Source organism: Sceloporus undulatus, chromosome 4, assembly GCF_019175285.1.
Source record: "Sceloporus undulatus isolate JIND9_A2432 ecotype Alabama chromosome 4, SceUnd_v1.1, whole genome shotgun sequence".
NCBI classification, from domain to species: Eukaryota; Metazoa; Chordata; class Lepidosauria; order Squamata; family Phrynosomatidae; genus Sceloporus; species Sceloporus undulatus.
This window is the reverse complement of record NC_056525.1, coordinates 151025589-151051873: the sequence shown is the minus strand read 5'-3', so window position 1 is coordinate 151051873 and position 26285 is coordinate 151025589. Positions and strand designations below refer to the sequence as shown.

General features: G+C 40.5%; 1 protein-coding gene across 2 annotated transcripts in view; it reads right to left on the bottom strand.

The window, feature by feature from the left end:
* Positions 1-26285, bottom strand: part of LOC121928214 (guanine nucleotide exchange factor VAV3-like) — a 64437-nt gene that overhangs the window by 20914 nt on the left and 17238 nt on the right. For both annotated transcript variants that reach the window (XM_042462621.1, XM_042462620.1), the window contains 5 exons: positions 20802-20938; positions 14165-14230; positions 7985-8019; positions 6191-6307; positions 4492-4579 (listed from right to left, as the gene is read on the bottom strand). In XM_042462621.1, the coding sequence (XP_042318555.1) occupies positions 4492-4579; positions 6191-6307; positions 7985-8019; positions 14165-14230; positions 20802-20938 (443 nt within the window). The remainder of the gene's footprint in view (positions 1-4491; positions 4580-6190; positions 6308-7984; positions 8020-14164; positions 14231-20801; positions 20939-26285) is intronic.

Below are 26285 nucleotides of genomic sequence, written 5' to 3'. Positions count from 1 at the left end.
AAAACTGTTGTTTTTATGTTCCCATTACAAATTATTTGAAACCAAAATTGCTCCAAGCCTCAATCATAAACATGACCCAGACATTTCTGAACTATGGCTACAATCCAGTCAAATCTAAACACTTAGGTACCACTGAACAGAAAATCAAATGCAAGATTAACAAACTTGCTGGAGTCCATTTAAAAATGTTAACTTTTGGCTTGTTCACAACTCTCTGTATAGTTCTAAAATGTTGATGTGCAATTATAAGTGAGTATATGATCTATAAAAACTCTATTAATCTGACAGAACTTTTGGTACTACACTTTGTTGTTGCTGCTGCTGCTTCAAATATTGAAACTATCACAACATTATTCATGTTTTACATTAATTACTTTAATTTACAAAATATGCCATTGCATCTTTCATATTGATGGCAAAGAATGCCGAAGTTCACACTGGTGTAGGTATCTGTATGTTCATGATACCTGCTATCAATTCCTGATTTACAAACCCAAGCAGCAAGTTTCTGTGACAAAAGAAGTTTAAATTCCCATTTTAAACAATTATTTGTTTCTTCCAGTGATGCAATTTATATTTTTCATATGCCCCTTGAAGAACAGGACAGATACCTGACAACCGGCCACTATTTCCTCTCTCTAGTTCCCTATTTTGCTTACAAGATTATTTCTAAGTACAGAAGCAAGAGATAACAGCAAGTCTTTGCCCACAACAGTGGCTGGCTCTCCAACTGGACAAGGAGAGATAAGAAGCTCTTTGTATTTAATCAGATGGCACTAGGAGCAGGTCATAGCAGCCTCTCCTGCGATCTTTGAAAGATGTAACCATTTACTTTATAGAGCCACATCTACAGTATGTCAGAAGATGGATGTAAAATAAAATGTGATGACATAACCAAAGTGTCAGAAAATGGCTGTCAGAGAATCGGTGCACTCAGGGCATCAATCAAAAAGAGTTAATCATAGTCCATGTCTTCTCCCCATGACAGATATGTTTCTTATCATTTACCAACATTACATTCTCATGCAAAAGCAGACAAGTTGTGACTTCCAAGAGCACACCTGTGCATTCTCCAAGCAATGAAAGCAACACATTTCTGAGTACAGAGCCCCAAATTTCTTTTGAGAGTCATTTGAGAGTCAGCACATTGCAGAAAAATTGTGATTTAATACCACTTTAACTTCTGTGGCTCAATGCTATGGAATTCTGGGATTTGTAGTTTGGTGAGACACCAGGACTCTTTGACAGGGAAGGTTAAATATCTCACAGAACTACAAATTCAAGAATTCTATAGAACTGAGTCTGGCAGTGACAGTGGTATTAAACAGCTATATTTATAAGTCTAAGTGATCTTAAAACTCACAAAGTTGTCTCAGGATAGTAGAAAAGACCTTGCAAAGCACCCTGATCAACTTGGGGGAAGGGAAAAATGAAAACCCAGTAACTACCCAATACAAATATTAAGACTGTCAGGGCGCAAGAAAAACCTTGCTATATCAGGTCAAATACAGATCTAGTCCCTCATAATGTTCCCACAATGGTGAATTTACATCCCATATCCACAGGATATTGGTGATGCTACAGTTGCCATCTTCCAGATACTTTTAGTGCTTCGGCTGCTAGGGGTAATACACAATAATCCTGCCTAGAAACCTTTCATGGTCCTAACTTAACCTGAATTTAATGGCTCCACATTTTAATCCACCAAAGAAACAAGCTACCAATGCATCTTGCAGCAGTGAATTCCACCTCTTGAGCAGCTGAGTCCACAGTCAAGGTCAGAAGTGGCCAAACTGTGACTTGCAAGCAACATGCAGCTCTTTAACATATAATATGTGGCTGACAGAAATATGTTGTCTGAGCTCCTTTTTTGCATTACAATTTGTATAAAGGATAAATTAAAAAAATAAGCTTTATAATTATTTAGCAGGTATAAACTGAGAATCTACTGGATTAAAATGTGAATTTAATGTTCATGGTGAGTAAATAGAATTAAGATTTTATATCCTTATTTAATGTTAGATTTGAATCAGGGATTAAAGAAATGTTGGATTAGCAAGAATTAAAGAGGAATTGTGCTAGTGAATCAGTAATTGTACAAACCACTGCTGATGTTAGTTTTAGTGGGCATGGTTTGAGATGCTATCATTTTCTGTATCGTGAGGTTTATTTCATATTCAAGGTTCAGAATAACAGCAGATGTTTAACATGTAAGATTTTTCAAAAAGGCCTCCAAACTCAAAGAACTTTGATGCCCCTTTACCAAAGACCTGTTCTATGGAATTGTGAGATCTGTAATTCCATGAGATACTTAGAAATCTCTGCCGGAGAACTCTACTTTGTCACCAAATCACAAATTAAACCATTCAGTCAATTCAAAACCACAAATTCAATCATAAATCCAACCATGCTAATTAACGTGGTGCTATAACTGCTCTGGGAAAGAGATCAAATTTACACATTTATAAGTTCTTTTATTTGCCTAAGATCTTATACATAAGTAAAGATGCAGCGGATCGGGCTGCAAAACACATTGAGCTTCTGCTTAACAACCACCATTGTACCCACTACAATATCTTCAAATGATGAGAAATAACCTCCCAAACAATTGTTATAATTTCGGAATAGGTCCTCTAAAACTGTAAAGTACTTGGAAGTCAATCAAAGGGAGGGAGAAAAACAAACAGCCTTGCCATGTATGGTCCTTTTCTTCACTTACTCCTTCCTTTTGATTTTGACGTTCAGCCTCTCAAAGTTCTGCTAAGAATTTAAAATGTCAGAACTCTTAATTATTTGCTATAATGTGCATATTAAAAAAGAAGGAAAAGCCAAATTCAACTCTGCATGTTCTGTCCTGTGTTTTTAAACTTAGGGATCTTTACAAATTCCAATGAGCAAGCATAAGATAAATAGTCCCACCCTTATCCTGCCTTCGACTTCAGCTTTCTAGAATTTGGATATATGTATGGATCATTAAGAGGCAGCATGGTGTAGAGGTTTGAGTGTTGGATTAGGACACTAGGAGACCTGGGTTTGAATCCCTGCTCAGCCATGGAAATCCACTGGATGATCCTGGAAAAGCAAGGAAAAACCCTTGGACAAATCCTGTCAAGAAAATCCTGTGATAGACCCACCGTAAGTAAGAAATGGCCTGAAGACACAGATCAACAAACAACAAATAGATTATCAACCCAAATAAACTCTAAATCCTATCCAGGTTGTCAAGTCATGATATTCAAGTTGAATTAGAAAGGACAAAATGGACCTTGCCCCAAATTTGGAGAGGCAGTCATCACAGCAGCCTTGGCAACTGCCTTTCTGGATCACTGGCTAAGAATGATACTTGGTTTGGAATTCTCTCTCTCTGAATTAGAAAAGAAATCAAATACTCTGACTCTACAACATAAAACACAGCAAAATGGCAACGGAATCAAGAGAGCAGCAGCTTACATAAAAATTAACTATGCGACAACTTTATTCTTGGAAACTTACTTCAATCCTTCATTCCTTTATATATGAAATGGTGTTTTGGAGATAAACACCTTCTGGCACAACAAAACAGACATTCCGGAATATGGTTGTGCATATGGCAGCATGGTTAGTATTGAAGCCACAGAAATAAAGGGGCAGAAAAGGATGCAAAATACAGATTTCATAAAACCATGAAATTGCTTTTACAAGGAAATAGAGCATGCGGTCTATTTTCTCTGAATCTTGATTGTATAACTCTAAACAAATCCTTAAGGAGTCACCACATACTAAGAGTTAAGGAATAGGTACAAAGATCAAAGTAAAAGCATAACATCTAATTATTCTGCTCTTTCAAGCCACTGCATATTGCTTTTTAAAATGAAAATACAGGCCGATTGTTTATTTACTGTAACGTTCTATCTCATCAAAAACTCATCTAGTATTCTACCCAACCTTATTAAAGTTTATAAAACCAAAATAAATTAAGGAGCCTAAACTTCAATCCAAATGTTGTTATTTATAAAACAGAAGAACTGTCTATCTAGACTAGACTAAAGGCCAACTTCTGAATTATCATTATGGCTCAGGACCACTTCAGAGACAATAACTTGCATGGCAAACAGGAAACTTTGGCAATTGTTCATCCTTCCCCTCTTTGTTCTGTACATCTAGTATCAAGAGAAATTCTTTCAGTTGTCCCCCAGATAGTAACTTCCCCAATCTTTAGATGTACCACCACCTGTGTTCCACTGGCCATTCATGGCCTGGATTTCCCCTGAATAAACAGAATTATGGTTTAGCCAGATATATGGTTTAGCCAGATATTTGGACTACTCTGAAATCACTCTTATTATGTTCTTATATATAACACTGATAAGAAATCTAGAATACATTTACTATGATATTTTTTCCGACAGAACCAATGAATCCAATGAACCTTCTATGACGTGAGATTAAATTAGATCAAGTTAAATGAGATATTAGGAGTGAGGGGAGGAGAAAAAATAAATACATGCTTACCATTAAACTTCTAAATTTCCTATTTTCCGCAATGTGAAAAAAACATTCTCTTGTGAAAATCCTGATGTGCTTCACTTCATTATTGTACCTATGGGCAACAAATAACTTATGAATATAAATGTGTTTTTAATCAGCAAAGATCAATAATTACTTGAGGGCATGCCCCACCACTGGATGAATAAATTCTTAAGACAAAATACAGATCCTTGCCAGTATACTGTTGACACTTAATTAACAAAACACATTTATTCAGGTCTAGCTGCAAACAGTCTTAATTTAGATTTTAGAAAAGCCCTCCCAGCAAGTTGTAATTATGGGATCCCATAATAATGACTGTATTCAAGTTCACATTGACAAAACAGGTTCACATTTTAAAAATAATAATATTCTTTACCTTTCTTTCCATTCACATGCAATTTAAGGGAAGGGAACATAGTCTGTTGTCTGACTTCAGTTGGCACTCAGACTAGTTCTAAACATATTCTAGATAACATGCAAGTGGACCATTAAATTACTTCATGCTTACTAGCATAATGTTATTTGTGCCCCAAGTAAAACTAGCCATTAGTGCAGCTTCCCCAGTGAAGTGATGACTTGCAGAAACATGGATGCCTGAAAACGAGTGTGATTGACTTCAACAATGGGTAGCATCCCACTGCATATGTAGATCTCTGGGTTAGTTGGATTCAAAAGCTACTGTGCCAAAGCAGCATCTCTTTACACCCAGTAAGCAGTGGTGCCACTAGGGGGTGCGGTGGTACAGCCCACACTGGGTGACACCCCAGAAGAGAGGTGCCACTCAGTCAGACCTCCCTGCCCCCAGTGCCATCATGTCATGCTCTCAAGGGAGGCTGCATGCACCCCGTGCTGTCCACCCCTAAAATGGGATGGGAGAGGGAACACACATGGAAAGAACAGTCTTTCCCCCCAGAATTAGTGGCCATCCTTCCTTCTTCCAGGTCATTCTAAGTCTCTAAATCTTTGGCCCCAATCTTTGGTCCTGCAGATGAGTCCCAATCTTTGGTTCTTCAACTCCCATAATTCCTGACTGTTGGCCAAGTTGGCTGAGCCTTCTAGGAATTGAAGTCCAAAATGGAGGAACACATTTGCTCTGAATTTTGCATTACACTCTGTAGCAGTGGAAAGGCAAAGAAAGTCCCAGTTTTGGGTGACTGGATCTTAATGAAGGGTAGCCCACTGGCCATGTGTAGCCCTTGGGGCCCTTAGTCCTTCAAACTGCCTTAAATGTCCACTTTTTAAAAAATCAGCTATCGAGGGGTTTTTATTTTAACCAAAATTGCCTCTAGGGAGTACAGTTTTGCCTGAATGTCTACCCTGACACAGCTAAAATCAAGTGGGATGGTAACTAGAAATAATCAAAATTCAGTCCTGCCCCCTCCCCAAATTCCAGCAGTGTAGCCCACACAGAATCAGGAACTGCCAAAATTGCCCCTTCAACCCTACTCATGCCTATCTCTTACTGAACAATTTGCCATATCCAACGACCATAGATTTTAAAACTTTTATGTATTCATAAACATTTTGCAAATGGATATATACTTTATGGAAATGTGGGTGAAATCTAGATAAGTGAAACTGACAGTCAGAATTGATCGTAGGGGCTATCAACATTTACACATCAATTGCAGTAATAATGATATGAAGAAATGTATTTCCGGGGGGGAAATTCTCTACTTACTTAATGCTAATGGCATATTCTCCTGATTCTTTCGTCCTACAACGCACTAAATAAGTGCTATTTACCCGGTTAATAAGTTCAGTCTCAGCTTGCAACCTTTCCATTGTTCCTGCATACCTGCAACAAAGTGAGCCTCTCATTAACAACACTGTCCTTCAAAGTGGACCCTAAGGGCATGAGCTTAAAAAGCTCTCAGGTGAATCAACCCACAACCAAAGTTTGAAACTAACAAATAATTTTGTGGGGTAATGAGATCATAGGAATGTCTGGTGACGCCATTAAGACTGGGGGGGGGGTATGAGTAACATTTACAAGACACTCCTATAATGTTGCCATTTTTGAATATTGGGGGGGGGTGGGAGTTACTTTTTTTAAAAAATCCACAAAGCACATTTTTATGTTATGAAGTAATGTAATATAAAAGGTACATTCCAAAAGTAACATAGTAATTAGGAACCAAGTTTCTTTACTGGTATAAGAAGTTAAATTTTTAGTGGCTTTCCAAATTTATTTTGAAAGAGCATATTAAGGTATTTTTCAGAGTATTTTGATAAGAATTTTCCTGGTGTTTTGCCGTTCCCATAGCATTTGTACAGTGTTGTTTGAAAAGTGATCAGCAGTGCAACAAATAATGTATTTTCAATATTTCAACAAGAGAATAGATTAGTTTTCAAACAAGGTAATTAGTTATGAGAATGCTATGTTTAAAAAGTAACTTTTCAGGCTTTGCCCAGGGCCTTCTGCATGAAAACCTTGTGCTCTGCTGCTGAGCCACAGCCCTTCCCTCTGAAAAAGAAGGAGTTGAAGGAGATATGCAGAAGCATGATTTCTTAATTTCCACATGCATTTAAGCAGGGACAGAATTATCCCCTTCTTTCACCCATAAACTGAGATTAAGGGAACCTACCAGACAGGGTCATTCTGGAGTTCTCAAAGCAAGGAAGTGGCTAGAGGTTATAGACCTGATGCAATGGGAAAGTGTGAGCACTGAAGGGCTGTCTACGGGCTGTTACAGATGGGCATCCTAGTACGCGAGGAGCGCATACTAGGGTTAGAAAACTCTAATACGCACTCGGCACATCCAAAATGGCGGTGCCCATTCCACACGGGGGCCGCCATTATGACGTCATGAACGCGGTGCCTCCAAACAGGGCGGCGTGGATGTGACGTCTTTGCGCCGCATGAGGGCGCCTAGAGCGCCCTTTTCACGGCGCATGAAGGAGCTCCGAAAAGGAGCTCCTTCCACAATTTGCATTGCTGGCACAGCCTTCAGACGACTGCGCCAGCGATGCAAGGGAGAAAGGGGCTGAGCGGCCCCTTTCTCCTCCTCCCCGCCGTCACCAGGTGTCCTTGGGGCATGAAGCCCCAAGGACACCCCTTTCCAGGCTGCGGGGAAGCGGCCTTTTGCCACTTCCCCACAGCCTGGAAAGCAGCTGATCGGGGCCCCAGAAGCTGCCGTTCTGGCAGCTGAGGCTCCGATCCGGTGGGGAGAGGAGCGCCTACAGGCTGCCCCAAAGAGGCGGTCTGTAACGCGCCTACATCTCTCTTATATTTGGTTTTTAAGCATCAAAACTTTAGCTGTATCTTACTACATACTCTCACTAATCTACAAGAATAGCATCTTTGTATACATAAATCTGGGGGGCTGTCTAAGTGTATGGCATGATGCACTTATACACAGCTGTTAGGCAGTGTATATATTCCATTATTACAACAAAATGCCTACTGCTGAAGACTGGAAATCAATCAGTCTAATCAAAACTACAATAATACATGAAGGCTGGAGCTACTCACCACGGTTGGGATGAATAGTCCACAGGTTTAGGAACCTAAGATTTGAAAACAAAAGCAAATTCCAATTAAATGTTTTGATTTGCCAAATAAATACTATTGGTAATAAATAGTATTGGTAATAAATAGTATTAGCAAGTTGGGGTTACCATATAACCTGAAACAGCTAAAATCAAGTGAGATGGTAACTAGAAATGACTAACTGCTTCAAACCCAATCTTTGGTCCTCCAGATGTTTTCAACTTCAGCTCCCATAATTCCTGACTGTTGACCAAGTTGGCTGAGCCTTCTGGGATTTGAAGTCCAAAACAAATGGGAGAATACATTTGCTCTGAATTTTGCATCACACACTGTAGCAGTGGAAAGGTGAAGAAAGTCCCAATTTTGGGGGACTGGGTCTTAATGGAGGGTGGCCCATTGGCCATGTGTAGCCTTGTAAGATGGTAACTAGAAATCACTGACTGCTTCAAACCACTATGAGAACTCTCACTTTAAATACTCCTACTATATAAGCTGTGATCATTTCTAATATTCCTGACCTTCATTGTATTTAAACAACAATTTTGTTTTCCTTTTCCCCCTTTCCCACATCTTCCAACAGCTACCCCAAGCCACCCTGTTCCAGCACCCCTGTACAGCTGGAGACTCCTTCAGTTGCCTTACTTTACTAGCTCATCTCCCCCCCTCTGGGTCTGTCTCGTTTATCCATCCCACGCCTGAGTCACTGCCTCTCTTTCTCTGAATGTGCTGCTGGGCTGGCCTCCATCCCTTCTCCTAGCGGAGCGCTCGACTAAGCCAAAGAGGTAGGAATAAGAAGTTGGCACTAGTGGGGAAAAGGCAAAATAGCAGCAAACATTTCAAGTATTAAATGTTTGAATATTTTAAAATCTGCATGGAAAGAAAAAGAGGACATGTCTGGGAATGGGAAGACATATGGTAACCTAGGTGAAGTTCACCAATGGTCTTTGCGGATTCATGCTATCATCACCATTATCAGTAGCACAATTTAGACAAAGTGAAACTTCTTGCTCTTCAATCAATTTCAGTGCAAGAATTAAACATGGGCTTAATTTTCAAAAAAATAACTTTGTTAGTCCTTTTTTCAGTATAAAAACAACACAGGCAAGGTATCTAAGGCTAATTGTGGTGCCTTGTATAAGGTGCATATTGTAAACAGGATACACAGCAGCCCCACTGAAGCTTTGTTCTTTCCTTTATACTTATACTCTCTCATCAGAACTAATGAATTGCTAAGCCTGGGCTTCAGGATACCCATAGTTTGCTGTTTTGCCAAGCTCTGATCATTGCCATTGTTTATGAGCTGTTTCACTACAGCTCATGCAGAATTATTGGATTTAATCTGAACAATTGTTTTATAGTATTTTAATAGTGCATCTATGTATCTGTAACTACAAATACAAATAAAGCAGTTTGACCCCACTTTAACTGTCATGGCTCCAGCCTGTGGAATCATGGGATTTGTTGTTTAGTGAGATACTCAGCCTGGTCTGTCAGAGAGCTCTCTTGCCTCACCAAACTACAAATCCCAGGATTCTGTAGGACAGAGTCATAGCAGTTAAAATTGTGCCAAACTCTTTAGTTCTGCAGTGTGGATACATCCATAGAGCGCCCTGAGTATAACTGCATAAGGACAAGAAATGAATATTAATTAGTTTGTATTTAATGAGCCCTTAACTGCAACTTTTCTAAAGAATCCTACTCCTTCTAGGACAGAAACAGTGTGCCTCAAGGAGGAGGCACTTCCAAAGGCATGCCTCAGACTATTTTTGTTTTAACTTCTCCTATGCATGCACGTACACACACATACACAACTTTATGTTAACAAAAAGCTCTGTGGAATCTGGTCCTTCTTGGTCCAAGCCTCTACATGATTTCACTCCAGAGACATGCAAACATACCATCAAGGGAGCAGGAAGAAGAAGCATGTTAGCGTATATAACTCACACTTTACCATAGTGTATGTAGTGGCCAAACTACAACACGTGAAATGATTGTGCTCTCAAGAATACTACCACTCCCACAGGACTGTTTGGAGAATCAACAGTATCATTTTCTTATGGTAAGCATGAATCCACACCCCAAAAAGAAAAAGCAAGAATGAAAGCAAGTGAACGTAAGCTAGAAAATGTCTTGGTTGGGACATATTCCCTACTGCAGACAGAAAAATGCCTATCACTGCTATCAGGGAACACAGCATACTATAAATATTCCAGGCCTCCAGACATTTTCATTCAATATTTACTCATCTTGCATTGTGATAAATGTATTTTATGCTGTTTCTAGGCACTTTTATACAGACTGGTTGTAAAGGCTGTTATTTAATAACAGTAGTAAGTTATGGTGCTTCAAAGAGTGATAGATATTTTAGTATCTCCAAGTCTTATAGTTTGTCATAACATAATGTTTATATTTTGCCCTTTAGGTGAATGTTAGAATAGCATCAATTTATCTTTCTAGTAACAATGTGTCTCTAATATGCTGAGGATTGATGTTTATTCATACTGCAGATTTATGCAACCCAACTTCTCCCTGATAAGAATGGAATATATTTCACCCCAACCTATATAACTCATTGATAATTATCACTCCCATTTCAGTCTTTTAAATTCCAATCCACTCTCCTACTTGAATAAAAAAAATGTGCTTGTCACACTTGACAAGCTTTATGTGGTATTTGTTGATTGTCCCATGCCATAGCACATTATTTGTGTCAGTATATTTGTGACTGATATCTTGTGAATTTAAAAAAAAAACACCTTTTTTCTGTTACATAGAATTGTTAACTGTTATGGAGAAGTGAGGTCCACCATGTGTATACTGGATCTTTGCCCTTCCTGGCTCCTGAAAGCAGCTACAGGGGGGCTGGATGAGTGGGTAAAGAGAGTGGTGAATGCTTCACTGTAGCAAGGAAAGTTTCCATTCTGCCTGAAGCAGGCTGTGGTGAAACTGTTACTGAAAAAGCCTCGCTTGATCCCCCCAATCTGAATAACTATCGGTCAGTATCTAATCTTCCATTCTTGGCAAAGTTCTGGAGCAGGTGGTGGCCTCCTAGCTCCAGGGCTTTCAGGATGATACTGATTATTGAGATCCATTTCAATCTGGCTTCCAGTCTGACTATGGGACAGAGGCAGCTTTGGTTGCCTTGGTGGATGACCTATGCAGGGAACTGGACAGGGAGGCTGTGTCCCTGTTGGTCCTGCTAGACAGTGGCGTTCAATACCATCAGCCATGGTATCCTTCTGGCTCTCTGCGATGGAACTTGGGGGCACTGTTATGAAGTGATTCCAGTCTTTCTTGGAGGGTGAACTCAAAAGGGGTGCCAGGGGGACCTGACATCCTGGCAGCCATCCTGTGGAGTCTCACAGGGTTCTGTGTTGTCCCCCATGCTATTTAATATCTACATGAAACCACTGGCAGAAGCTAACAGAGTTTTGGGATGTGGTGTCACCAGTATGTGGATGGCACCTAATTCTATTTCTCCTTTCCATCCAATTCAAAGGAAATTGTCTCTGTACTGAACCAATGTCTGCTGTCAATAATGGATTAGATGAGGGCAAAAAAATTGAAACTTAATCCAAACAAGGCAGAAGTGCTCCTGGTCAGTCAGAAAACAGATCAGGGAAGAGGAACTCTGCCTGTGCTGGATGGGGTTACACTCCCCCTGAAATTGAGGCTCATATAGATTTTTGTGGGTTTTTCGGGCTATGCGTTTATTCTCTGAAGCTGCCAGCCACAGATGATGGTGATATGTCAGGAATAAACTCTTCTAGAACATGGCCACATAGTCTGAAAAACCCACAAAAATCTATGGATGCTGGTGATGAAAGCCTTCAACTTCACTTCAGGCTCACAGCTTGGGTGTGCTCCTGGATTCACCTGGATGCCCAGGTTTCCCTACTGCAAACACCTGAGTCTGGATGCCCAGGTTTCAGCAGTGGCCAGGAGTGCATTTTCACAGCTACTATAAGTCTTTTGCACCAGCTGCGCTTGTTCCTTGAGATGTCAGATCTGGCTACAGTGGCACATGCCTTGACTGAATTCCATCTCGACTACGAAGCTCACTCTATGGAGGACTGTCTTTGGAAACTGTTAAGAAATTTCAGCAGGGTCAAAATGCAGCAGCCAGAATGCTGATGGGGCCATTTATAGAGAGCATAAACCTCCCTTGTTAAAACAGCTCCACTGGCTACAGATTCATTTCTAGATACAATTCAAAATGCTGGTCATGACCTATAAAGCCCTACATGATAATATCTCTTCATAAGAACCTGCAAGGGCCCTAAGATCTACGGGGGAGGCTTTTTCTCCATCCCGCCACCCTCACAGGCTTGCTTGTTGAGGACACGAGAGAGTACTTTCTCAGTGGCTGTTCCTCTGGCATGCTCTTCCATGGAAGGCTAAGATGGCCCTTTTCATGCTTTCTTTTTACTGGGAGGCAAAGACATTTTTATTCAAGCAGGCTTTTAATATATAATCATGTCAGGGAGGCTTTCATACAGGGTGGGTGATTTAGTTATGTTTTTAAATTTTATATGTTTTGTGTAATATTATACTGTTTTTAGCTAGTTGATTTTAATTGTTTTTTAAATTTTTATTGGAAAGTTTTTAAACGATTTTATCTGTGAGCTACCTTGGATCCCTTTCTGGGAGAAAGGCAGCATAGACCTGAAATGAAATAAATCTCCACCCTGATAAATACTGTCCTAGTAAAGGCTTGACAGATCAGTCTTGCTTCCCCTTTGAAGTTGACCAGCCTTCTCAGTTGTACTTTTGCATTTCCTGAGACTTGTTAAGAGAAAATGTACATTTGTGATACTTAACAGGGTCTTTCCAAGAAACCAACAATTTCCCCTGAATGCAAAGTTTCCCTTCAGAGGAAATTCCCTCTCCCTGAACAATTCAGTGACGCTGGAGGGGAGCCGACGATTCCCTGATTTAGAGGTGATTTAGTAGTGCTTAAGTGCTGGTGTAATAATCTTCTAAGAAAACACAAAGTCTGAAGTCAGGGAAGAAAATATGAGTGGGATTGACAGAAACCCCATGAAATCAAGAGTGGGAGAACCTGAAGGGGTCCTAAGATCCCTAGTAGGAGCTTTCTCTCTGATCAGAAAATAGGGGTATGAATCTTTCCTTATTTTATTCTTGTATGTAAGAACAAATTAATTCAAACATTTTCTTCATACTGAACAAGATTATGCATTTATCTATGAGATTATGACTTGAATATGGTTTTAATTTTTTATACTCAAAACAATTTTTGTGCCAAGAAACTTTTCAGAAAAATGTCCCCAAATGGGGAAAAAAAACATGCAACCAGTGACAATTTCTCAACAGGTTGTCTCAGAATACTGTAACATCCATTTTCATCAAGAATGAGAAAATATTCTTTGAAATTTCTCTCTAGCACTATGAAATCTATACCGTAACTGGAACAGGTGGGAATAAACACTTTAGTCTTAAATTAGGGAACTGAAGCCATGTAACCTTCTACTTCTGGTCCAACTACGTGAGATCAACTTAGTATCATATGAACTATTTGGCAGAACTTTGCTTAAAGACCAAACTACAGAGTGCTGATTTATTGGCATGCTAAAATATAACGAAAGTATGCACACCTCTGACAGGAAAGAAAGTGAAGAATTCAAGGAAAGGAAAGGCATGCAGACATATGACAGAACAGGCTAAGAGCTTTGGTTTGATAGCTTTTGTAGTTTTTGTAAGCATTTCTCAAACCATTATTGTGGTCTAATCTCTCTCTATAACCCAAGGTGACTGGGAAATATATTAAAACCAGAGCATTCTTGCATCACTTATAAGAAAACAGCCCAGTGATTGCACAATGCATTTGCTGTAGGCTTAGAGTGTACTGAATCTGAAAACCAGTTAGATGATTTAACTTACTAAATTTGAAAAGCCATAACTTGTGGAGGTTTACATCATACTTCCAATTTTAAATCTAATAACCAAGAACTTCGCAATGATAGATTCTAAAACAACATTAAGTATAGCATGCAAACACACACAAAAGGTCACTACAAAATAATTAAAATTTCACAAGGCAGTATTAATTTAAAAAAAACTTGGCATGAATCAGGCATGTTCACTGCAGATATTTTTGTGAAATAATTATACTGATAAACAGAAGTGTATAGTTTTACTTACACATGGACATGGTTTTACAGCATCACTTGGAAAGAAACCAAGCTCCCGAGTCACCAAATTTCTACCCTACAAAGAGATAATAACATTCCATTAGCAAGAATATTTGTTAATGTGTCTTCAAGTCAAGACTGACCTATGTCAACCCTAACATAGGGTTTTCTTGGCTTGATTTATTCAAAACAGGTTTGCCACTGCCAAAGGGGAGGGAAACAACAAGGATGTTACGGTGGGAGTCTACTACAGACCCCCAAGTCAGACTGAGGAATTGGATGATATCTTTCTAGAACAGATGACCACACAGTCAGAAAAGAGAGATGTAGTAGTGATGGGTGACTTCAACTATCCTGATATTTGCTGGAAGTCAAACTCAGCAAAATCCTCAAGGCCTAGCAAATTCCTCACTTGCCTGGAAGACAATTTCATGGTCCAAAAGGTGGAAGAGGCAACAAGGGGGTCAGCTATTTTAGATCTGATCCTAACCAACAAGGATGACTTGGTTAATGGGGTGCAAGTGGTGGGATCATTAGGTGGAAGTGACCATGTTCTCCTGGAGTTTGTAATACAGAGTGGAAAGGAGAAGCCAGGCATAGTCAGACACGCATCCTAGACTTTAGGAGAGCGGATTTCAGTAAACTTAGAGAAGTATTGAGGGCAATTCCATGGGCAGAAATACTAAAAGATAAAGGAGTTCAGGACGGATGGGACTTTCTCAAAAGGGAGATACTGAAGGCACAATTTCAAACAGTTCCAGTGAGAAAGAAAAACGGGAGGTGTCTCAAGAAACCAGGATGGGTGACTAAGGAACTTTCAACCGAGCTAAGTTTGAAACGGAAGATGTATAAGAAATGGAAAAAGGGGGAAATCACAAAAAAGGAATTCAAAGAAATAGCAGGCATGTGTAGGGGTAAAGTCAGAAAAGCTAAAGCGCAGAATGAACTCAGGCTTGCTAGAGAGGTTAAGAACAATAAAAAGGGCTTTTTTGGATATGTCCGCAGCAAAAGGAAGAAGAAGGAAACGGTAGGGCCACTGCGTGGAGAAGATGGCAAAATGCTAACAGAAGACAGAGAAAAGGCAGAATTACTCAACACCTTCTTTGCCTCAGTCTTCTCAGAAAAGGCAAAGGGTGCTCAACCTGAGGATAATGGAGCAGAGGACAGGATAGGGGCATTTCAGTACAGAATAAGTAAAGAGATAGTAGAGGAACACCTTATTAATCTAAATGAATTTAAGTCTCCGGGACCAGATGAACTCCATCCAAGGGTATTAAAAGAACTGGCAAATGTAATATCGGAGCCATTGGCAATAATCTTTGAAAACTCCTGCAAAACAGGAGAGATCCCAGCAGACTGGCGGAGGGCAAACGTTGTCCCCATCTTCAAAAAGGGGAAAAAAGAGGATCCCAACAATTATCGTCCAGTTAGTCTGACATCAGTACTAGGAAAGATTCTGGAGCAGATCATTAAACAGAGAGTCTGTGAACATCTAGAAGGCAATGCCATAATCACAAAAAGTCAACATGGGTTTCAGAGAAACAAATCATGCCAGACAAACCTGATCACTTTCTTTGATAAAATTACCAGCTTGGTAGATGAAGGGAATGCTGTGGATATAGTATATCTTGATTTCAGTAAGGCCTTTGACAAAGTTCCCCATGACATTCTTGCAAACAAGCTTGTAAAATGTGGGCTAGACAAAGGAACTGTTAAATGGATCTGTAATTGGTTGACCGGCCGAACCCAAAGGGTGCTCAACAATGGCTCCTTTTCATCCTGGAGAAAAGTGACCAGTGGGGTCCCACAGGGCTCTGTCCTGGGCCCAGTGCTATTCAACATCTTTATCAATGACCTGGATGACAGAATTGGGAGCATACTTATCAAATTTGCAGATGATACCAAATTAGGGGGAATAGCTAATACCCCAGAGGACAGGATCAAGATTCAAAATGACCTGAATAGACTAGAAAGCTGGGCCAAAGCTAACAAAATGAAATTCAACACAGAGAAATGTAAGGTATTGCACTTAGGGCGGAAAAATAAAATGCACAGATATAGGATGGGTGACACCTGGCTGAATGAAACTACGTGTGAAAGGGATCTAGGAGTCCAAGTAGACCACAAGTTGAACATGAGTGAACAGTGTGATGCGGCAGCTAAAAAGGCCAATGCTATTTTAGGCTGCATCAATAGAAGTATAATGTCTAGATCAAGAGAAGTAATAGTGCCACTGTATTCTGCTCTGGTCAGGCCCCACCTAGAATATTGTGTCCAGTTCTGGGCGCCACAGTTCAGAAAGGACATTGAGAAACTGGAGCGTGTCCAAAGGAGGGCGACAAAAATGGTGAAGGGTCTGGAAACCATGCCTTATGAGGAACGACTTAGGGAGCTGGGGATGTTTAGCCTGGAGAAAAGAAGGTTAAGAGGTGATATGATCGCCCTGTTTAAATATTTGAAGGGATGTCATATTGAAGAGGGAGCAAGCTTGTTTTCTGCTGCTCCAGAGAACAGGGCCCGGAACAATGGATGCAAGCTGCAGGAAAAGAGATTCCACCTGAACATTAGGAGGAACTTCCTGACAGTTAGGGCTGTTCGACAATGGAATGCACTCCCTCGGAGGGTGATAGTCTCCTTCCTTGGAGGTCTTTAATTAGAGGCTGGATGGCCATCTGTCAGGGATGCTTTGATTTGGATTTCCTGCATGGCAGGGGGTTGGACTGGATGGCCCTAGTGGTCTCTTCCAACTCTATGATTCTATGATTCTATGATTCTATGATTCTCAAAGCCTGAGAGGGTATGACTTGCCCAGTAGGTTTCATGCCTAAGTGGTGATTCAAAAGATGGTCTTCCAGAATCCTAGTGTACAATGAGTTGCATACAACATAGGAGACTCTAGCAGCAGGCCAGAGACAACAGAGGAAAATAGCCATATTCCATTAAAACCCTGAATTCAGCCATGCACCATTTGCAGAAAAGGTACCACATTCATACCTCCAAGCAGGCAAAAAAAGTGTCTCCATGGAAGCTCACATCCTGAGGAAGTAATCCTGTTTTGTGAAGAAGCACATCACACGATGTGCCCAGTGATAGAAGCATTGCTTTCACAAACAAAAACATCAAATTTTAATACTCCTGAAGTAACACTGCTGATGAAAATTGTGCAAATCTCTGAAGTCCAAGGATGCCTTGTCTTACTTTAGCAAAACTAGAGCCCAGGTAACCAACTAGAATTCTTGAAGACCCATTTTAGAGAGATGTAGCAAATTCTGCCCTTTCCTACAAACTGGACTGCTTGTCAGCTACATTATCGGAGACTCCTTCAAATGTCATACAACTGTTCCAGACCAGACAACTGCCAATTCTCCAGTATCTATGTATAGCTCAGATGGAGTATACAGAAAAACAGCATGCCAGTAAAGGAGAGCCTGAATCTGAGTATGCAGTCTCTTTGAGCAGAACATGTCTTATAAAAGGAATATTTTTAATGGAGATTCATCCCTCATACTTTTAAGGACTAAAGCCTCAGACAGGGTCCATCATATTACATTTTTATGCTTGTTGTTGCTGTTCACTGCCATCAAGTCAAGTTTAACCACTGGCAACCCTGTGAATGAGAGATCTCCAAGTCACCCTAACATCAACACAGCTGCAGGCATACAGACTCAGTCTATAGTTTTCTTCATTGTAAGGTGGCCTTCCTTTTTTCCTACTGTCTTCTACGTTGTCTTTTCTAGTGAGTCATGCTTTCTTATGACATGTCCAAAGTAAGTCTCAGTTTAGTCATCTTGGCTTCTAGAGAAAGTTCAAATTTGATTACCAGACTTAATACATTTGGAACCCTCTCACTATAAAAGGATTCCCCCCAGAAGTTGTGGTGGTTGGTTCACACCAGCACTGTGAACATCTAACTTAAACAGGCAGTAAAATGTCCTAATACAATTTAGTTTGAAAGACAACAAATGGGAATGAAGAACAAAATTTCAGTGGATTAAACTGAGTTTTCAGTCACTGCTCCAGAACTCTGACTGAAGATGCAATATGGGCACTGTGAAGTTCAGTCTTGTTTTAATCTAGCTGCATGGAAATGTTTTCATTTTAAACCCATACAGACCAGTGTGGCATGTCTTTAAGCCCAGGGCTAAACTTCCAGGAATGCCAGAACATAACAACATACATTGTAATGCAGGCCTAACATTGCAGGGTCTTTGTGAGATGGCACAATCATACTCCCCCCCCCCTTTATAGCAAGGGACAGAGTACACCTTACTCACCTACACATTCCCACTGCTCCCAGTTACTATAGAGTAAGTGCAGGGCACATCCTTCCCTCCACAGTACTAATCTACAATTTATAGTCTTTCTACAATTAATATAAATTGTAGATCAGTACTATGGAGGGAAGGATGTGCCCTGCACTTACTCTATAGTAACAACAGGGAGTGGGGGAGAGATAGCTGAGTAATTACAGTTAATATTCTGGGATGCAGTGGCTCAATGGTTAAGACACTGACTCTAATGATTGCAAGATTGGCAGGTCAGCAGTTTGTGGCCCAGGTGCTGCATGAAGGAGTGAGCTGTCATCACTAATCACAACTTCTGCCAACCTAGCAGTTCAAAAGCATGTAAACGTGGAAACAGATAAAGAGGTACCACTTTGGTGGGATGGTAACAATGTTCTGTGTAGTCATGCTGGACACATGATCACAGAGTCATCTTTGACAATGCTGGCTCTTCAGCTTAGTAACAGATGAGCATGGCCCCCATTGTCAAGGGAAAACCTTTACCTTTACAATTAATATTACTGTATAAAATAATTATGCTTTCCCTTCCATACTGGGGCTCTGATGATTAGCCTCCCACATCTACTCTATAGTACAGTGCGTCCTCGCCTTACGCGAGGGATCCGTTCCAGATCCCGCCACATATGGCGATTTCTGCCTATGCTCGAGCCCCATTGTAAACAATGGGGCTCGTGCGCGGCGGCGCAGTGGCGTGAGTGCGCGCGGGGCGCAACGGGCGCACACGCCCATTCAATTGAATGGGACATGTCGCCCCTTCCGCCCCGCGCATACGCTCAAGTTCGCATATGGCACGCCCGCGTATGGAAAAATAAGACATAGCTGCTAGCTACCTCTTTAAAGTTATAATTGTTTTAGCCCAACAGCTTGATCCAATGGGATTGTCTGGTGAAAATTAAGGCTGCTGTCCTAACAGTATATCAGGAAGAAAGTTCTGTTGAACTCAGTAGGATTTCACTTTGAGTTCCAGGACTGGAAAAAAGAAAGGATATATATAAAACAGCAACGTGTTTTGAGTGTCTGTTAGACTTGTTTGACCAACAACCTACACCCACAATTAGCATTAAATTTCAATGACTTCCAATGATCTTGAAAAGTTTACATAGCAATGAAAGTAGCACAACTTGGAAGGACACTGGGTCAGCCTTTGATCCAATGCTCCAGTTAACACTCAAAAAGTAGAAGGCATAGTCAAGAGAAGGTGCAAAGATTGCTGCTAAAATGTTGTGCTCTCCTAAAAGCTTGTGAAAGGGTGTAGGAATAAAATGAAAATATTGTGCTCTTTTTAAAAGACACTCATGATCTTCCAGTGGCTTGTGGCTCCTTAAATAAGGTCTATTTGCAGCTTAGCAGGTGGGTGGGAGTTGCTTTACAGAAATGAGGTGTGCTGGGAGAATTAGATGAGGGGTACACCCAAGAACAGATGTAAAAAAAAAAATGCTGGCTGAGTATTTTGGTAATTACATCATATAAAACTGGAATTTAACTTTGGTAATAAGGATAGATTTTAAAAAAAGACACTAGTATGAACAAGATATTAATTGCCCACTAAGAGATGAGAAAGCAATAGGAAATTAGACGTGAAAAGACTAGAAAAGTAGTTTTCACAATGACTTCAAGGAACACAGCTGAAAAACTGAGAGTTTACCATTTAGTAGTATACAGTCAACTCTACAGAAGGCCTAGATTGACAGCATGGCAGCAAATGAAAATACAATGCAAGAAGATCATAGCTACTGCCATACTAATTCACAATATTTCATGAAATTTCTGTAAGGGATTATCTACTTTCATTTATTCTCTAGAGGCTGGCCAATTTTTCTTCTGGCTAGACTTGGTCTGGGCTTGGGTTGCAGGTTTAGGCGCACAGCCAGATAATAGAGATTACTACACTAAAGTCTTATAGTGCTGCTATTCCACTTTTACTACTCTGGCTACATCCCATTGCATTCTGGGGTTTGCAGTTTAGGGAGAGGCATTTAGAATTCTCAGTCAGAGAGCTCTTAGGCATCACTAAACTACAAACCAGAAAATGCAGTAGGAGGCAGCCAGAGAAGTAAAAGTGGAATAGCAGCACTGTAAGAGTGTAGTGTGGTAATCTACTACATCAAAGGCATTCTAGCAGCTGATGCTTCTTTTACAGGGTATGTTTGTCAAGCTAGATAACTGACTGGCTTCAAGAAGATGTCATTGGCCAAGACTCCTACAGAAAACAATCTCATCACGTTGCTTTAGCTCAGCCTTTCCCAATCTGGAACCCTAATGGAAGTTCTTGTTCAACGTATCAGGAGGTCATGAGACTTGGCAAGGCTACTTCAGCAATTACTTCTGGGACAAGTACTATACCTGCCAAAATAAGCTATGTGCATCTCCTTTGATGAGTTCAATGATGTCTCCAATCTGGATATGTAGCGGAGGGCCATCATGCGGAGCTGGCTGTGGTACCCCACTATAGTTTCTAATTACTTGCATTTTTGGCAAACCTGAAACATTGAGAAGGAGAGAGAGGGAGAAGGAAATACAGGTTGGTTAGCTACACCGGATAAATTATTTGGACAGAACATTATTTCATAAGAATACATACCTTCAAACCTTCTGATTGACAACTCTTACACTGTATAAACAAAGCTTGGAAAAAATGCTGAAAAACCTTTTGGTACTAGCCATGTTGCCTGTGAGGTTCTTCTGATGTAGTCCAAAAAAGTAACTATTGCAGGCTTTTGACTCCCAATTCATATAATATGAATATGAAGGAAAATACATGAAAGCTTTAAACAACCTGACTGACTCTCCAACAAGTTGTTTAGGGTGGAGAAATGTTTGAACATGTTCCAACAGCTCACTGTATTTGATGCATGAACTGAGTAATGAAAGGAGGAATATTTCTCCCTCCCTTGCCTTTTCTGTATAACTATGGGAGGAAGGGTTGCTCAAGAAAACAATATTTTCCTTTAGGCTGCTGCTTGGTTCATAAAAGCACAGCATGCACAGTTAAATGGAAAAGAATCAATTTTTTCATCAGCTCATTCCTGTCCTATTAATTCTCTCTTGAGGCACTAGTCAATTTCACTACCATGGATGCTCATCCTTTTTTGAGAGTATATACAGCTCAGGCCCTGTAAAAATCTATATCTTAAGATTATCGTTCTAATTTTAGAGCAAAAGAGGGGAGGAGTGACAGATGTGATGAAGTAATGCTTTAGACATTCATAGGGAGAAATTCTGCAGGCTTAGCATCAGTCTTATTCATGTCTCGCTAAAAAGGAAAGATGTCCAAGACAACAGGAATCACAAATGACTCCATATTTCTGATATAATCCTTTGAAAAGAAAATCTAGTTTTTCTTAAGTGTTATTGGATTTACACAGTAATTCAACCTTTCAATTGTACTCAACAAGCAAAATAACTCCTCTGCAGTATCATCTACAACAAGTACTAGGTAGACTCTCGGGTGAATTATGACACTAACAGGGCATCCTCTAGCACATGGATATGCAACCTCAGCAGGTCTGGGGCCAATTTCCTGCCTTTGGGGCCCACTGGGAGCTTCATGGATTGCCAAAAATGAAAGAAATAAAACCATGAGTGGCTGGAAGTTTACTTCTGGTTTTGAAAAACCGTGATTTATGATGTGAAAAGGGAGCTGGAGCTGTGGCTTATTTAAAAGGTGAAACAGGAGAGGCAGTTCACCTTTCATATCCCCCCAAAAAGTGGTTGTGGGGGTCTGGGGGTAGGTCAGGGTCTACACATTGAGCACCCCATGTACTAATGCAACCAAAGTTTTTATACGCCCACACACATTTATTTCTGAAATAATCTCTCCCCCCCCACACACACACACACTTTAACAATAGGTATGGCATTTTCTTCCATGCAAGGTTATAGCAATTAATCAAACTGTGAGTTACCCCAAGGTCTAGCCTTCCTCTGCACCTCCTCTTTTTAATATCAGTTTGATATTAGGACATTTTAAGCAGTAGATGAGAGGACACCCCAGTGCAGGAAACCATCCATGCCATATAAAGACCTAATGTGGAGATCCTGCTGGATCAGCACTGAGGAAGTCAGGGCACTTAGCCAAGATAGGGACAGCCTGAAGGAAGAGGCCCCTCCCTCCCCAACTGTCACCTCGGCCTCAGAGGGAGCGATCAGGCAGACCCAGCAACATCAGGGACTGCCTGAAGGAAGAGGCCCCTCCCTCCTCAACTGTCACCTCGGCCTCAGAGGGAGCGATCAGGCAGACCCAGCAACATCAAGGACTGCCTGAAGGACGAGACTTCTCCCTCCTTTAATTGTCACATTGTATTTTGTATTGTATTGAAATTTTTTACTGTACACCGCTATGATCATTGCAGAATAGCGGTCTATAAATAAAATGTATTATTATTATTATCAATTATGATCGGAATCTGTATAATCCATTCACTGATAGGAGTGATGGTGGATGATAGACCTTGGCCTCACACATGAATAGAAGTCCAAGATTACTTCCCTCTGGGAGTGATTACCTCCCTTTACCCAAGGACATTCACAGTGATTGTCCAGCTATTTCCTGCTCTATTCTTCCTTCCTGGGAACTTCACCTTAATCTCAAAACTGTCCCATGATAGGATTTGCCCTATAAAGTATACCTGCTTTAGTGCACATTTGTAGAAAGTATAAATTTTTAATGGTACTCTCCCCCCCCCCTTTACACATTTTTGTAAGTTATTCCCATTCAATACAGCATTTTTGTGCACTTTAAATACAGTCATCCCTCCATATTTGCGGATTTGATTATTCACGGATTTCATTAATATGTTCTCTCTAGGACTGTCTAGGTCCTCCAGTGCAGCTCTGTGGTCAACTTTAACTAAAAGTTGCACTGAAAGACCATTTGTAGCTACTCCAGTGCCATTCTATGCTCAGTGTATGTTGGACATTGACCACAGAGTTGCACTGGAGGACCTAGAGATTCCTAGAGAGGTGTCCTCTCAGGTAAAAACAGTGTTTTTGTTATTTGCGGTTTTTCCATATTCACGGAGGTCTTGTTCCCCTAACCCTAGCGAATATAGAGGAACAACTGTATATGCACTTTCATATCCTTTTTTAAAAATGTATATCTTTGAGAACACACTTTTTAAAATGTAGCCATTTTGTGTTGGTTTCAAAAGCCTAACTGCATTTTGATTCATGTCCAAGACTACAATATGAATCAAAAGTATTTTTGTAACTATTCTTTGTGAACACAGAACTTTATTAACTCATCTGCCCTTTGTGAGAGCTAAGCAAAGCCATATTAAAGTGTTCCTATTTGCTGAACAAAGGAAGGTCACATCAGGTGATGTTTTACCTGAAATGTTGGCTGTGTGCGTGCAAGACGTGCACAGACTCATTTGGAAGTCATTAAGGAACATATGACCAAGGGTGTAAATGCTGATCTGATGGCAAAAGTGGTAATGTTCTTGAGTCACTGTCAACCCACTGACCTCCCCTGTGATAAGATCGCTGCTTAAAATATTTTACTGAAATCACCACTGTAATGCGGGAAGCAGAATGAGATGTGACAGCTTTTACAAGGGCAGCTTCTGTTGTGATTACTCTTTACGGAGGAATGTCCTTTACCTTGCCAAAGGCACAGGTTTGATAGCCTTGGAAGTGCTATAAGACTTTCTGTTGGTTTTGCTACTATAGATAGATTCTTTCAGCAACAAGTCTCTTCAACTTTTCAAAATTATCAGCAAATAAATGACCCAGTCATGGTTTTAGCCCCTGTGTTGGATGATTATAGTTTCTCTATATCAAAAACCAAAGCAAAAGCAAGGAAGCAAACAAACAGGTATTAAAAACCCAGAATTCTAAGTTTGTATCTAGCTGCTGCTGCTGTGCTGGAATTCTTGGCAAACCAACCAACAGCTGCATTGTGACATAGTGAACATGCTTGAGCTTAGCAGCCATTACAACAAATTGATTTCACTTGCCCCTTGCATGCCATTTTAAACCATCCTTTCAGCATTTTGGCATACGTAATTTCTTCAGTCTCTTGAACCTGCACAGGTTGCAATGAAGTCCAGGGCTGCTACACCACCACAGAAATAAAGCAGTTTGATGCCATTTTTACTTCCATGGCTCATTGCTATGGAACTGTGGGATTTGTAGTTTGAAGGGGCACCAGAGTTCTCTGGCAGGGAAGGCTAAATATCTCACGAAACTACAAATCTTAGAATTCCATAACACTGAGGTTGCATCTCTATGGCAGAAATAATGCAGTTTGCCACCTCTTTACCTACCATGGATTAATGCTATGGAATTCTGGGATTTGTAATTTTGTGAGATATTTAGCTTTCTTTGTCAAAGACATCTGGAGCCAGAACAAACTACAAATCCCAGGATTCCATAGGACTGACCCATGACAATGAAAGGGGTATCAAACTGGATTATTTCTGCAGTGCAGATGTATCCTTAAAATATTAGCTTTCAGTGCGCTGCGATGTAAAGATTATGAATTTTGTCTCCACCTCCACTGAAACCCAGAGAATGCCCATTGCCTCACAGCAAACAGACCCCTGGCTTGGTCAGCAGCTGAGGCACTGAGCAACATGGCAGATTGTATAACAGCAAAGTGATAGTTAAATTTAGGCAGTCGCTTTTTCAGATTCTGGTTTTCTGGAGTCATTTATGCAAAATTAATCAACAATGAACATCAAAATAGCTTTGTTGTGAACAGACATTCTGCCCCCTTCAGCAACCTTTATTCCTTCCCATACAGTGGTACCCCGGGTTACGAAATTAATTCGTTCCGCGGTTAATTTCGTAACCCGAAATACCTTCGTAAGCCGAATTCCCATAGGCGCTAATGGAAAAATAGCTCTCTGCTGCCCTCCGGTGGCGGAAAATAGCGCCGCGGTTTTTTCGTAACCCGAAGAAACCTTCGTAAGCCGAAGCAATAAATCCCTATGGGATTTTTTCGTATCCCGAAAAATTCGTAACCCGGCGCATTCGTATCCCGGGGTACCACTGTATATTCCACTGTATGATCTGAAAAGCTGGACAGTTTTCATTTGCTTGTTTGGTAATGTTCCATTATGATTTAATAGCTACTTTTTAGTGGCAGGCTAAAATATATCTATTGTACTCCTGTGATTTACTATATATAGTTTGAAAGCACGGGATGAGTCCTTCCTGAATCTTCATTCGCAAAGTAAAGCCAGAGAGTATTGCTGGGTAGATTTTCCAAAACTGCTATAAATCATAGCTATACATTAGTTTCAGTGCCAAACTGCTCAGTTTGGATGTTGCTATCTGGACTGATATGTAAAACACATTTCTGTTATAGGTAACAATCAGACAGCCAATATGGTCCCATGATAAAACAGTCCACAGGATTAAACTGCTATAAGGAGTTTAATAAGCACTAACCTTAGCTCAGAAGTCAATTGTGTGTACATGTGCCTTCAAGTCACTTGTCAGCTTAAAATAACAGAATCACAGAGCTGGAAGGATCATCCAGTCAAACATCCTGCCATGCAGGAATACACATACAGATGGCTATACAGCCTCTGTTTAAAATCCTCCAAAGGAGGAGAGTCCACCACATTCCAAAGGAGTGTGTTCTTCTGTTGAACAGCTCCTACTGTCAGGAAGGTCTTCCTAATGTTGAACTGGAATATCTTTTCCTGTAGTTTGACCCCATTGCTCTGGGTCCTATTCTCTGGAGCTACAGAAAGCAAATTTGCTCCATCTTCAGTATGACTCACCTTCAAATATTCAAACAGGGTTATCATATGACCTTTTAACCTTCTCTTCTCTGGGCTAAACATAACCTTTTGGCTGAAGAGCGGGGTATAAATA